Source organism: Triplophysa dalaica, chromosome 2 (genome assembly GCF_015846415.1).
Source record: "Triplophysa dalaica isolate WHDGS20190420 chromosome 2, ASM1584641v1, whole genome shotgun sequence".
NCBI lineage: Eukaryota > Metazoa > Chordata > Actinopteri > Cypriniformes > Nemacheilidae > Triplophysa > Triplophysa dalaica.
The window spans coordinates 22,435,585-22,448,202 of record NC_079543.1 but is presented as its reverse complement, the minus strand read 5'-3'; the positions used below and the strand labels follow the sequence as shown (position 1 = coordinate 22,448,202).

At 35.9% G+C, this 12,618-nt stretch overlaps 1 protein-coding gene across 1 annotated transcript; it reads left to right on the top strand.

Annotated features, from left to right (window-relative positions):
* The first annotated feature begins 3,236 nt into the window (after positions 1–3,236).
* hgsnat (heparan-alpha-glucosaminide N-acetyltransferase) lies at positions 3,237–12,561 on the top strand. The gene is made up of 18 exons (XM_056772098.1): positions 3,237–3,491; positions 4,291–4,406; positions 4,614–4,750; positions 4,943–5,061; positions 5,709–5,778; positions 5,878–5,947; positions 6,116–6,216; positions 6,565–6,641; positions 6,843–6,873; positions 7,231–7,391; positions 8,830–8,945; positions 9,051–9,172; positions 9,459–9,585; positions 9,694–9,780; positions 9,977–10,054; positions 10,669–10,739; positions 10,970–11,082; positions 11,341–12,561. Exons 1-18 carry the CDS (start codon positions 3,329–3,331, stop codon positions 11,520–11,522), a joined length of 1,941 nt encoding a protein of 646 aa, XP_056628076.1. The 5' UTR covers positions 3,237–3,328; the 3' UTR covers positions 11,523–12,561.
* The last annotated feature ends 57 nt before the right edge of the window (positions 12,562–12,618 follow it).

Below are 12,618 nucleotides of genomic sequence, written 5' to 3'. Positions count from 1 at the left end.
ATGTCCTCTTTATGTAAACGCCGGCCTCTTCTCGAAGCCTACCTGATGACGACAGCCATTCTGACTGTAGCGAATAAGAATATCCCAAACTTAAAAATGTGATTCAGACAACGTAAAGTCATATTTATTTTTTAACATTTTGGCCGATAACGATAACCGATAATTCTTTCGAATTGGGAGCCGATAACCGATATATTGGCAGATATACCATATCGAAATATTAAAATAAACATCTGAAAACAGAAACAAAAGGCAAACATGGGACAACTGCTTTTATTTGAAAATATTCAATGCGAAATCAATGTAACCATTAGTTCTCTTTTTTCCCTAAAAATCAAAGGTTGGAATGGATTCCATTAAGAGAATCGACCATTAAGAGAATCGATTGGTTTCATTTGTCAACTCAGTCACATCAGTTACTTGTCAAAAACAGCTGTGGAATCGCGATACTGACATAAAATATTTTGCATTGTTGGATAAAAGCAAAAGGTTTGTTTGCAACTCTATGCAGATATAATAGAAAATCCACACATTTAACAAATCACACAATTATTTTTGTTCAGGCGGACCGTCCCCTCTTACTCTCCTATCTTATTGATGAGATCTGTGTGCCAGTGAAGAAAGCTGCATGTGTAAAGCACAGTCTCATAACATATTCTAAACTCGGATGTATGTTTAAAGCTGTTAAACAAACACAGCACCGTTTTTACACCTGTCGGCACTAAAGCATACATGCATTTAACATTAAATGGGAAGACAAGAAAAAGCAGCAACAATAAAACATGTATACAAGAAAGTAAAGAAAAAAGTGTTTGCTCTCAGAGATTTGTCTGTCATTAACACTTACTACAAATTCACAGTATTCATTATAAATACTTAGATATTTGTATTATATGAAAAATATGTAAAATAAAAAAATGGGAATCAACTGGGAATCGAAAACGGCAGCTAGGAATAGATTCTTGGAATCCCCAAAATTCTGGAATCAAACAGCCCTACTAAATGGTAAATAAATCAGACATAGGAGGTAGCGTCTCTGAGGCTTTCTTAAATTCCAAGGAAATGTTCATGCATGAAACAGTACATTTATTGTAACCTTAAGATACTTCTTAAGATCTTTGTTCTGTAATCCTAGTTCCTTTAAACCTGAACTCAACAGCAGCCAAAGATCACCAAGCAGCTATGGGTGATCTAAGTGTAACCTTAAGAATGCCAATGTCTTTTCTAAGATTATTCTTAATAGCTTCACATTTTCTTTAAACATTTTCTCACTACTCTAGCAATAGAAATTTCATAATGAGAAGTCAACAGCAGAAGAAAAGCGCAAGAAAATACTCTGAATGTTTCTGAGAAAGAAGTCTTTAAGGGGCGTAATGAAAAAGAAATATCAGAGAACAAGTGCAGGGTGTTTCATATAACAAATAACTAGTGCTCCCTATAAGAGAACACATAATACCCAACAAAAGGCTCAGTACACAATTTTTATTTTAAAATGCTTAGTGAAAGGGATGCTCTCTGTAACAAATTGCTTAAAAAAGCACAGGCAATAAAGTATAACTAGGCCGTTTTAAAAGGAAAGTCTTAGCAGATAGGGCAAGAAATTTGAATATGTTTGGATATCACACAGTTTGGATATCAGGATAGTTAACTTTTGGTTACACAACAAAACTCACATTTCAACTCACTGGCTAAATTCAGACATGGGTCTACAAAAAAAGCGAAAGGTTGGACTGCCAATGCCAAGACCTTTATAGAAAAATGCTTTATAAACACACTTTCTGAAGCTTGGGCTAAAGCTTTGCAGCAACTTCAAGGTAAGAAATATACCCTTGCTTTTCAGCAACAGATTAAAGTTCACTTTTCGACTTAATTACTTTCGAAATAAACACTGGAAAAATGGCATTTTAAATTGAAATCTTATTTTATCATTCTAGTTTCTCGAATGATGTGCTCATTAAACCAAACATTTCAAACTGATTCAATCAATCTCATAGAAATGAGTTTGACCTTGGTTAAGTGACATTCAGAGTTTTTAAAGATAACCATCATTTAAAACTCAGGGATCAGGCGGAAACCATGCAATACAAAGTACGTGCATCACAAATGACACAATCGAACGTTTGCTTAATTTTTGCCATGTTTTCAAATGTGATGCTGTAGGATCGTGTTGCTTAGCTTCTTCTGATTTCTGCATAATTTCAGGCACATAGTTAAACTTAATAGTCAACTCCTCCGTAGCTTCGAACCGCCACCTGACAAGCCGGTCTGTGAGCGGCGCCGTAATGGCACTGGACCGGATGGCTGCATGACGGGCTGGATTATTTTACCTTGTTGCAAGTCTTATCTATGGTGTATTATGTGTATCTGTTTTTCTCTCCACTTCCCTCGTGTTATGCTGTATTTTCTTCTTAAATCCATTTCGTTACACTGTACTTGTCATATGTGTAATGACAATAAATTGAATCCAAATCCAAATACGTATGGAATTTGTAAGCATAGTGGTATATTTATGGATTACAGTATCACATTGATGTTGTCTGTGTCAGTTTCACCAACCTCAGTACAGACATATGGCTGGGGATGCAGGATGCAAGCTAAAGAGCTCATGGAAGCAGCTGTGCTTATTCTACCACTAAAAATAGTAAACATTAGTTATGCATCTTACAGCGACTGTACATTATTTTTTACAAAAGCATTTGAATTATGCTAGTGAGAGCACAGATAATAAAGCAAAAAAAATCTTTGCTACGTTTTATATCTACACCCTTTGATATGTTTCTAATAGAAAACACAGTTACAGAAAATATTTGAATGCCCTGAAGAGTAAGACCACGGCCCAGCTGTTGTCAGACTCTTTTCATTTTATGTAAATTCCTTCACAATAAACATACAAAAGAAGCAGCAGCGGTGGCAGATGAAGAAGCATTTGTCAGCTTTTTGTTGAAGTTAGAAATAAATGAATGAATAAAAGACCCGTATAACTTTTTTTGGCGTTCCTGGAGCAATAACAAATCACATGCGTCTTGTGAATGCATTTAATGAATTACAGAATGGCCGTGTGTCAAAACCTAGTGAGCTACCTATCCAGACAGCATACTGTAAGCTTTTAACCTCATTTCTATCGGGCTTTGCTTACCCTATACGGGCACAGCCTTTATTTAAACATTTATACAGCACTATTTAAAAGAAAAGTCCGCGTACCTAATGCGACTGTCACGTTGCAGAAATGCGATTCAGGTAGGTAGCGTACTATGATTTGTGACGGAGACCGGACTTTGACCCTCTTCTCTTCCACTACTTGCGGAGGAGGTTTCGGAAGTATGTTGCCATGCAAAAAAGGAACACTTTAGATCTAAAGAAAGAGGATCCAGAGGAGGAGGCAGGAAGGTCTGATGTTATGGCATCTGAAGGGGAATACAGATGGACAGTCTCTGCTGTGATTGTGCTTCTGTTAGCTGTAAGCGCAGCTCACGTGACAAATAAACCAGCTTGTAAGTCCGATCTTAACATTTGGATGTCAATGTTATTGTTTATCTGATCAACATTATACAATAAACAATGGTTTTGGTTCATGATTATATTTCGGCTTTTTAGTCGGCTAAGCAGCTAGCAGCATTGCTAGCCGGTGCTGTTTAGCCTATGTGCGGTTCTTATTTAAAAACGATGTTTGGCAACAGCGTTATTTTATATTTGAGACTATACAGTATATGCAGTATGATATGATATACAACTCCATAACGTCTATACACATTTCCAGTCCGATTGGTCCTTTATCTAAATAATCTTTATAAACGTTGTTTGAATTGGCCTACTATGATGCTCCTTTAGACGTATAGCCTCAACAAAATCATTGTATAAATATCACAGATTTAACTTAATCGATTCAAATTTCCCTCCTGAGGAGATCGGGGCAGTTTCTTGTGAGGCAGATTAGTGAAGCATGTGACTGCAGGGAACACAGAGTCACTATTGTAATACAGCACGAGTTGAGAGCACCAAAGCATCTGACCCTTGAGTTTCATTCAGGAATCCTGCAGTTTGCTTAAATTGAATTATAGGGAGCAATTGAAGTCGTTTTTTTCTTGTCGGTTCGGTTTCATAACTTTGTGAACTTCCTACCAGTCTGCATTTTTGGGTATGGAAGGCACCTATGCTGCTTAAACATTCTGTTTACGTAGGCAGCTTTTTGGAATGTATGTTGACATACATTGTTCTGTAATGTTTGATGCGTACATATATGTGTATATTTAAAATGCTTTGTAACGTATATTGTGGCTTGTTTTGTTTCAGCATCTCTTCCTCATCGCAAGACCTCTGTGCTGAAAATGGATGAGGCGGCGCTGTCGGTTTTTAATGAAATCAAGGAAGAGATGTCTCTCTATGTACATTCTGATCACTGTTACCAGGTATCAACTATTCATGTTATAGATATAGGTGTACGGTTTGCTTATTTAAAGTCTCTGATCTTCACTATTACAATATTAATACTTAATAGACCAATAATGATACGTCATTGAAACAGCGTTATTAAATGTTCTTGCTACACAATATTTTTCTGTTGACAAATGGGTCTCTGATATATTCCTGTGTCTCTGTGCATGCGTGTCTCTTAGTGTTTGCCCCAAGAGTTGGGAACAATACCTGCAGGGCAGGGTCCTGGGACCCCGACTACTGTGGGGTTTGTTTTAGGCACTCAACACGCTCTCACATTGCAGCTTATCAGCACAACTGGCAAACAGGAGCTATGCAAGTAAGCTGTGCATAAATACTTTTAAAAGTAAACTAGACCGTTTTAGTGTTTATACCGATAACTTCATCTGTACTGTTTTTCCTGTAATCCTGTGAACCTACTGCAATAGTGAGTATATGCTTGCATGTGATGGAGATATGAATCATAATGTTGTTTAGATTTTTACTGACAATTTGTGTGATGTGTTTGCAGGTTTGACTTTCACTTTGGGGAGCAGGGGAACTATTCTCTATGGGTGAAGAACCTGATTGAACCATCGCGGGTCAGCTGTAATCTGGTTACTGATTCAGAGCCTGTGAACAGCTACCTGCGTGAGTCGACATTACATGTTCATTTGTTTGTCAAATTTAAAAGATCCACTGATAATGAATTCTTTATTACCAATATAATCAATAACAGGTCAACTAATACTGATTTTTAAATAGCAATGTCTATAATCAGTTTCAATGTCTAGAAAACAGAATGGTTTATGGCTGATAAAATATTCTATAAAACATTTTAATACATTTATCTAATAAAACAGTGATGGCAAATTCCACTTAAACAAAAAAAAAATGTAACTTCCATGTCTTTGACACACTGTCAATTTTGACACAAGAATAAGACTATTTATTGACTATGCAGTCATTTTCAGTTTTCATTTTGGAGCTGAAACAACCCAGCAAACACAAAACGTTCCGCTGATGTTATTTTTTGGTTTTCTTTTGGATATTTTAAAATCAATAACTATTATTGTTGGAACTTTTTGTGTTCTCTTAATCAGAAATAAATAAAAAATGACTAGATGCATTCTCTGGACCGATCAAAATAGTTTATACATTTGTAACAACAAAACTTTGTCCTTGCTTGTCTTTCCTGCCTCAAAAAAAAGACAAGGGGAGTAAAACGTGAATAATGTAAATGCATAAGACTCGAATGAGCTGAATCTGAATGTAATTATATTTGTATTTGCTTCCAGCCATTTTGTTTGCTTTTCTGGTTTTTGCTGGAATGGCTGCATTATATACTATTTGGAGCACAGTTAGAAGGTAAAGACATTTTTAAATTTCTTTAAAAGTATCTAAACAATTTGCAGCTGTTTTGTTTTGAAGTTTTTCACATTTCTTCTTTATCTCCGCCTTATACAGGATGGATTTTGTACGCAATTTACTTCTTCGCGTCGGAAGCACAGTGGAGACAGAGAGACTCATAAACTCAGTAAGTGAATGCTTAACTCATTTTACACCCCATTGTACCGTCTTTTTTATTTTAATAGTGAATTTTTTCCCCAGGTAAGAGCCTTTAAAATCATAGACATGGAAAGGAAATGTAATTATCTTTTGCTTTACTCTCATTAATTTGCTCTCTCTTTTTCTTTGTACCTAGGAACTTGGCATTCCTAACAGATTAGGAATCACCGCCTCCACGGAGTCGATAATTCCACCGACCGCAGGACGGAGGCTTCGCTCTTTGGACACCTTTCGTGGGTACGGTGCTCTTTCACTTATTATTTTAAGTCCCAGTTTAGTGAAGATGAGGGATGAAAAATTTCGATGAATATTATCTTTCACTGCAGTTATGCATACTGTGAAGCTGGTTGCCCATAGGTCATTTGCATTTTAGTTCTTATATAAAATAATTAAACTGACTGACGTGTAGAACGCACTTTAATTGCCCATTTAAACCAACGTTACTTCACTGCTAACCTTGTTTAATAAGAGACTATTTTAAGTTTAATTTGCATTGGATCTTACCATCTTATTAGCATGGCGGGTGTAAGAACTATAGTTAGATTATGTGGTTTTATATCAGAATCCCCTGTGTTCTCTCCACAGCTTGTCTTTGGTCATTATGGTGTTTGTGAACTACGGCGGCGGACGTTACTGGTTCTTTAGACATGAGAGTTGGAACGGTAGACTCATCTCCTTTATCTTTTCTTACACCAGATAGTGTTATGTCTTTAAATCCAACAAATCTCAGAGCATATATTGTTGCTAATATAGCTGATAAACACAAGTTAATATTTTAAAAGCACATCTTTTTCAGTTGAGGTAAATGTGAACAGTGTTACGAAAACAGGAAGTTATATCAGATTGTCTTGTTCCTCCTGCAGGTCTAACAGTGGCTGATCTTGTGTTTCCTTGGTAAGTCGATTTGACGTCACAAACCACGTATTCTTTCTATTATGTCCTATAAATCCCCTTGCACTCTGGTATAATTAAACTTTTCCTACCCCATTGGGTGATATAGTAGTAAATCATTTATTAGACTTTAAAGTTTATAACCATCCTTCAATTAATTTGCTCTGAAATAAGTGATGGTGTGTCTGAGGCAGTTCGACACAAATGGATGCTTATCACATGAAGTGGCATACTGAAGTCAGCAGATCCCAAAGACAGCTACCCCAGTGCACTTTTTTCTGCTGTGAGGTTTTAGAAAGCCTGTATTAAATGGCTGTGAGGTTAAAGGAATCGGTTAAAGTAAATTCGATTTTTCACCAGGTTTGTGTTCATTATGGGAACGTCTGTCGGCTTGTCCTTGAGCGCATCGTTGCGCAGGGGGGTCAAACTAACTCATCTGCTGGGGAAGATATTCTGGAGGGGCCTACAGCTCTTTCTCATTGGAGTGATCATCATCAATCCCAACCATTGCCAAGGACCCTGTGAGCAGTAACATTTTTTTCTCTCTTTTGTAATAGATTTTTTCCTTCAGTTTTATTGGTGTGGTCACATTCTGGTTTGGATTATGAAATGGGTGCAATCTGAATGAAACATGATGCATACTTGTCTGGTTATTACTAGAGTTTTCACAATGAATAGTTAAAAATCCATTTAATTCAAACTTGAAATTCAATTTAAATGTTTCTGAAAAATTTGACAAATATGTTGATGACTCATATCTGCAAGGGCATGTATAGCTGTGGAAAAATGTAAGAGACCTTGTTAAATCGGATCCAGATTCTTGTTAAATCGGATCCAGAATAAAAGTTTGTGTTAACATAATATATGCCTGTGTACTGTGCATATTAATATTTAGGAAATATGTACGTGTGTTCATTTATATTTACCAATAATTTAAATTATATAAACATTTTCATATTTTTCTTGAATATATGAATGTACTGTATTTGTATGTTTTTATAAATACAAAATGAAAATGCACAGTACACAGACATGCTGTATATTATGGATGCACAAACTTATATTCTGGATACGATTAATCAATTAATCGTTTGACAGACCTACGTTTTTTTTTTCACATTCACTATTTCTAGGTACATGTTTAAGTAAAATGCAAATCTTTCTTCCATTCTGCGAACTAGTGACAACATTTCCCCCAAGTTCCAATTTTTTTTTTAAATATTTTTCTTTGATTTACAAGATTCATATTTATGTTAAAACAACAAAATACTTATGTTTTTCCATGTATTTTAATATCTTTTCATAAATGTATATATGATGGAATTAGCCAAAATTTTTTCAAACTTTCATGGATCTTTGCGTCTTTGCATTCTCACAGTCTTTCAAATTGCTACTGTGTGACTCTCATTCGTGAGGTTTGTTTCAGTTCAAATTGAACAGATATTGGACTTAAAATGCCACAATATGTGCAGAAATGCTGATTAAAGGCAAAAATGGTCTCTTATTTATTTTCCCAGCTATAATTTTTCTCTAAATTACTCTGCTCTTAAATTAAATGTCTTCTTCCCCTCATACCATCTGCCTCTGACAAATCATGCATTTGCCATGGCATGACATAAACCAAAGTTTATTTTAAGAAAAGCACAATTCCTTTAAATAGTACCAACACTACTTTCTGTTTTATTAGAAAATACATCAACGCAAGAAGTAAATTGCATCTATAAAATCATTTTTATTGGGGTGTTTAAAATTTTACTTTCATAATCACACATCATTTTGATTTACAGTACATCACCTGCTATATCACTCGCTCACAAAATTGTCAGTTTTTTATGGCTTCTAAATTTAAACATACTGCAATGTCAGAATGATAATAAATAGTTTAAGTATGTTAAATAGACAGAGTGCTATAATTTGGGCTCTGAAGTCATTTTTATGCATGTGTGTGTATCCGAACAGTGTCTTGGGATTCGTTGCGCATTCCTGGTGTATTACAACGCCTCGGCTTCACATACCTCGTTGTTGCTGGATTGGATGCTGTGGTGGCTCAGGAGCGCCTTATCAACCTGTCAAGTGTGAGTGGCCTTATTCCCCTTCACACATATGCACGCACTTGGATTTTCACTGTGATCGCCTACTGTAATTATTTTCTTTGAAAATATCCCGTTTTGTGTTCCCAGGAAACACGCTGGTACTCTCTGCATGATGTTTTACTCTACTGGCCGGCATGGTTTTTTGTAATTGCCTTGGAGATTTTGTGGTTGTGTTTGACCTTCTTTCTTCCAGTACCAGGCTGCCCAACGTTAGTAAAATCTTGTTCGGGATCATACTTTATCCTAGTCCTAAATGTCATCTTCTGTTTTAACGGTCTCAAAGGAATGGTCTGACAACCTTTATTTAAATTAACCTTTTTTCTACCCTAGTACTATAACTATGTAGGGCATATGTGTGCGACATTAATGAATGGGAATATATTAGAATTGCAAAATAGTCAAAAGATTGATTGTTGTTTCAATTAATGTATTTACCATTCATGATACACACTTTGCTTGCACTGTGTTATTTATTATCACATCTCTTTCCCGTAGTGGTTATTTGGGTCCAGGGGGGATTGGCGACTTCGGACAGCATCCAGAATGTACTGGGGGAGCCGCAGGTTACATTGATCGCTGGCTCCTGGGAGAGAACCATATTTACCAGACGCCGTCATCACGGGTAAACAAACAATGTGACAACTGCGTAAACAATTGCTCATCCAATCATTAACTAGTATCTGACAGTTAGTCACAGTACTGCATTGATTCAGTTCATTTTCTGTCACAGGTTGTGTATCAGTCTTCGGTGCCCTTTGACCCAGAAGGAGTTTTGGGGAGCATCAACTCAATATTGATGGCTTTTTTGGGTCTTCAGGTCTGTTAGAAAGACTTTTTGTTTATTGCTTGTGTTCTTCTCCCCTCCACTCTTTTACTATACCAGTGTCAGCAGGGCAGTCACATGCTTCATCTATTATTGTCTGGAGCTCGGCCAGAAATCAAATGTAATACATGAAATTGTTGTCAATATCTTTTGCATTTGTTTTCATGGTGTGTGTGTGTGTGTGTTTCAGGCAGGGAAAATTCTTCTGCATTACAGGGATCAACACAGACAAATAATCACAAGATTTCTAATATGGGGATTCATCCTGGTATGTTTTTTTTGTGTAACTCCTTTTAGTCATTTTCACTTTTTCAGTGTACACTGTATCAACTTATGCATATGGAGTATAAAAGTATCTCATTACTGAAAGTTAAAGGGATAGTTCACCCAAAAATAAACATTCTGTCCTCATTTACCCTTATGTCATTTAAAACATGACTTTTATTTTCTGTGGAACACAAAAGAAGATATTAAAAAAAAATATTGGTGGTTTTGTGCGCATACATTGGAAGTCAGTGTGGTCCAATGTTCTTTGGTCTCCAATATTCTTTAAAATATCTTTTGTGTTCTGTTGAAGAAACAAAGTCTTATACGTTTGAAATGACATGAAGGGAAATAAACAACGAATGTATTGAGGTATAAGGCGTTTTACTTTTGGTTCTGTTTTTTTGTCAATTGTTTGGGCCTTTTTATTGCATATGGCAAGTCAAAGTCTATGTAGATGATGCCTTGTTTATTTATAAAAAACATGTAATGCGTCTAAGTACAGTATTAGAATGTAAATGTTGAAATAGAATTTGTAATGCAATGTATCTGTAATATCTGTTTGAATGTTTAAATATTTGTTTATTATATTATATATAAATATATTTCTGTGTACAGGGGATCTTATCGGCTGTACTGACAAAGTGCTCCAGCAACAAAGGATTTATCCCTGTCAATAAAAACTTATGGTAAAATCACTGCATTTATACCATTACATTTCTTCATTAGGTATTTGTAAAGTTGCTTTGTATTTTTTGGTGTTCACATATTTTCAGAATTAGTTATTTATGGGGGAACAGTACTTAATGTTGTATCGCAATTATTAGCACGTTGATACACACCAAGTGTGATTGTCTTTAAAAGAGAAATGTGTGACGTTAACCGGTTCTTTTTTGTTTGTCACCTTTTTCAATTGTAGGTCTTTCTCCTACGTGACAACTCTGAGCTGTTTCGCTTTTGTGGTTCTCAGTATATTTTACTACATGATTGATGTCAAGAAGTGGTGGTCGGGAGCACCATTCTTTTACACTGGTATGTGCAAGATGTTTCACTAGTAGAAAAATGTTCCTAGACCTGTTTTGACATTTTGAAGAATTTGTTTATTATATATTTGCATTCAAGATTTTAACAGCGAATTGATTGGACATTACATTGTACCTGTACAGTACCTAAATTGTACCTGTAGCTCAATTGGTAGTGCACTGTGTTACTGACAGCAATGTATATATACCTTGAATGCACTGTAAGTCACTATTGATAAAAGCATCTTATGTTTACTTTTTTTGTCAGGTATGAATTCCATCTTGGTGTACGTGGGTCACGAGGTGTTTGAAGAGTACTTCCCCTTTCGCTGGAAGATGTCCAACAACCAGTCACATGCAGAGCATCTGACACAGAACCTCCTGGCCACCTCCATATGGGTGTTCATAGCCTACCTGCTCTACAGGAAGAAGATCTTCTGGAAGATTTAAAGGCGCAGATTTTAAAACGGACCTGCACTTTGTCTCGTCTGGTCATTTGGATATTTTTAGATATACAAAATCAGCAAATCTCTGCACATCTGTGCCTCTATTGCTAGACAAAACCCCACACAGGATCCAGAAATAGAGCTTGACAAATATCAAGAAGAGCAGAAGAAAGAGAACGCGGGTTGAGATCACGTGGCATTGCCCAGACATCTCTGTGGACTCGGTCAGGCTCTCGAATTAAACTGCAAAGACAGATTTTGCTCGTTTCTAATTCAAGCCATGACTTTGGATGAATGTTTTCCAAATTAATAGTGTTTTAAAGATATGCACAAAGCATTATGATTGAATGTGGATGTTTCTAAAGAAATACTTGAATGGGAAAGTTTCAGAGTCTCGGATGAAGCTGGGATTTAATTAAGTTGCTTAAGCAAAAGAAAATGAGGACAAAAACACTGTTCAAACAAACTGGGAGGTTTTCACTCAAGGTCCAACATATCAGCGTAAAGGATCCACCTGACATTACATAGTTCTACATTTTAATATCAAGAACACCTTTGGACTGTTTTAAGTTTTGACTGCCACTGTTGTTTTATTATCTGTAGTTTACAATGAAAGTCTGTCAGTTAAAAGGTTGTATGATTCTTAGAGAGTTCTACCTTCTTATAAACTCAGGAGATTTGCACAGCTCGAGGTGCCAAATATAGCACACTTTGCAAATACAGATGAAACAATATTACATGTTCATTAAAGTTTACCAATAATGCATCACCTCTACTACAGAAATCAAATTCCAGTAAAAACATTAGCACTAATATATATTTCCCTTACCCATTGCTGCATGTAATGTATTCGTTCCAAGAGAAGGGAAAATATTGAGCTACAATTTATATTGGCACTTTACACAATCAATTCCAGCTTTATAACTATGAATTTTATAGTTTCTTTTTACAAATATACTTGTTATTTACGTTTTCTCATAGAACATTTTGTTTTATACTTTTCAGCATGGGACTGTTAGGAAAATAAAACATTTTTACTACAACATCTCTTTCTGTCATCATTTTTTTGCTGCAACAGGATGTGCGAGCACAAGCTAAAC

What these genes read in the sequence shown, in the direction of transcription:
- hgsnat (XM_056772098.1), top strand. Translation starts at nt 3,329, where the DNA reads ATGCAAAAAAGGAACACTTTAGATCTAAAGAAAGAGGATCCAGAGGAG. An exon ending in GCTGATCTTGTGTTTCCTTG is followed by an intron (nt 6,874 to 7,230) that starts GTAAGTCGATTT and finishes ATTTTTCACCAG; the next exon opens with GTTTGTGTTCATTATGGGAA. An exon ending in GCCTTATCAACCTGTCAAGT is followed by an intron (nt 8,946 to 9,050) that starts GTGAGTGGCCTT and finishes TTGTGTTCCCAG; the next exon opens with GAAACACGCTGGTACTCTCT.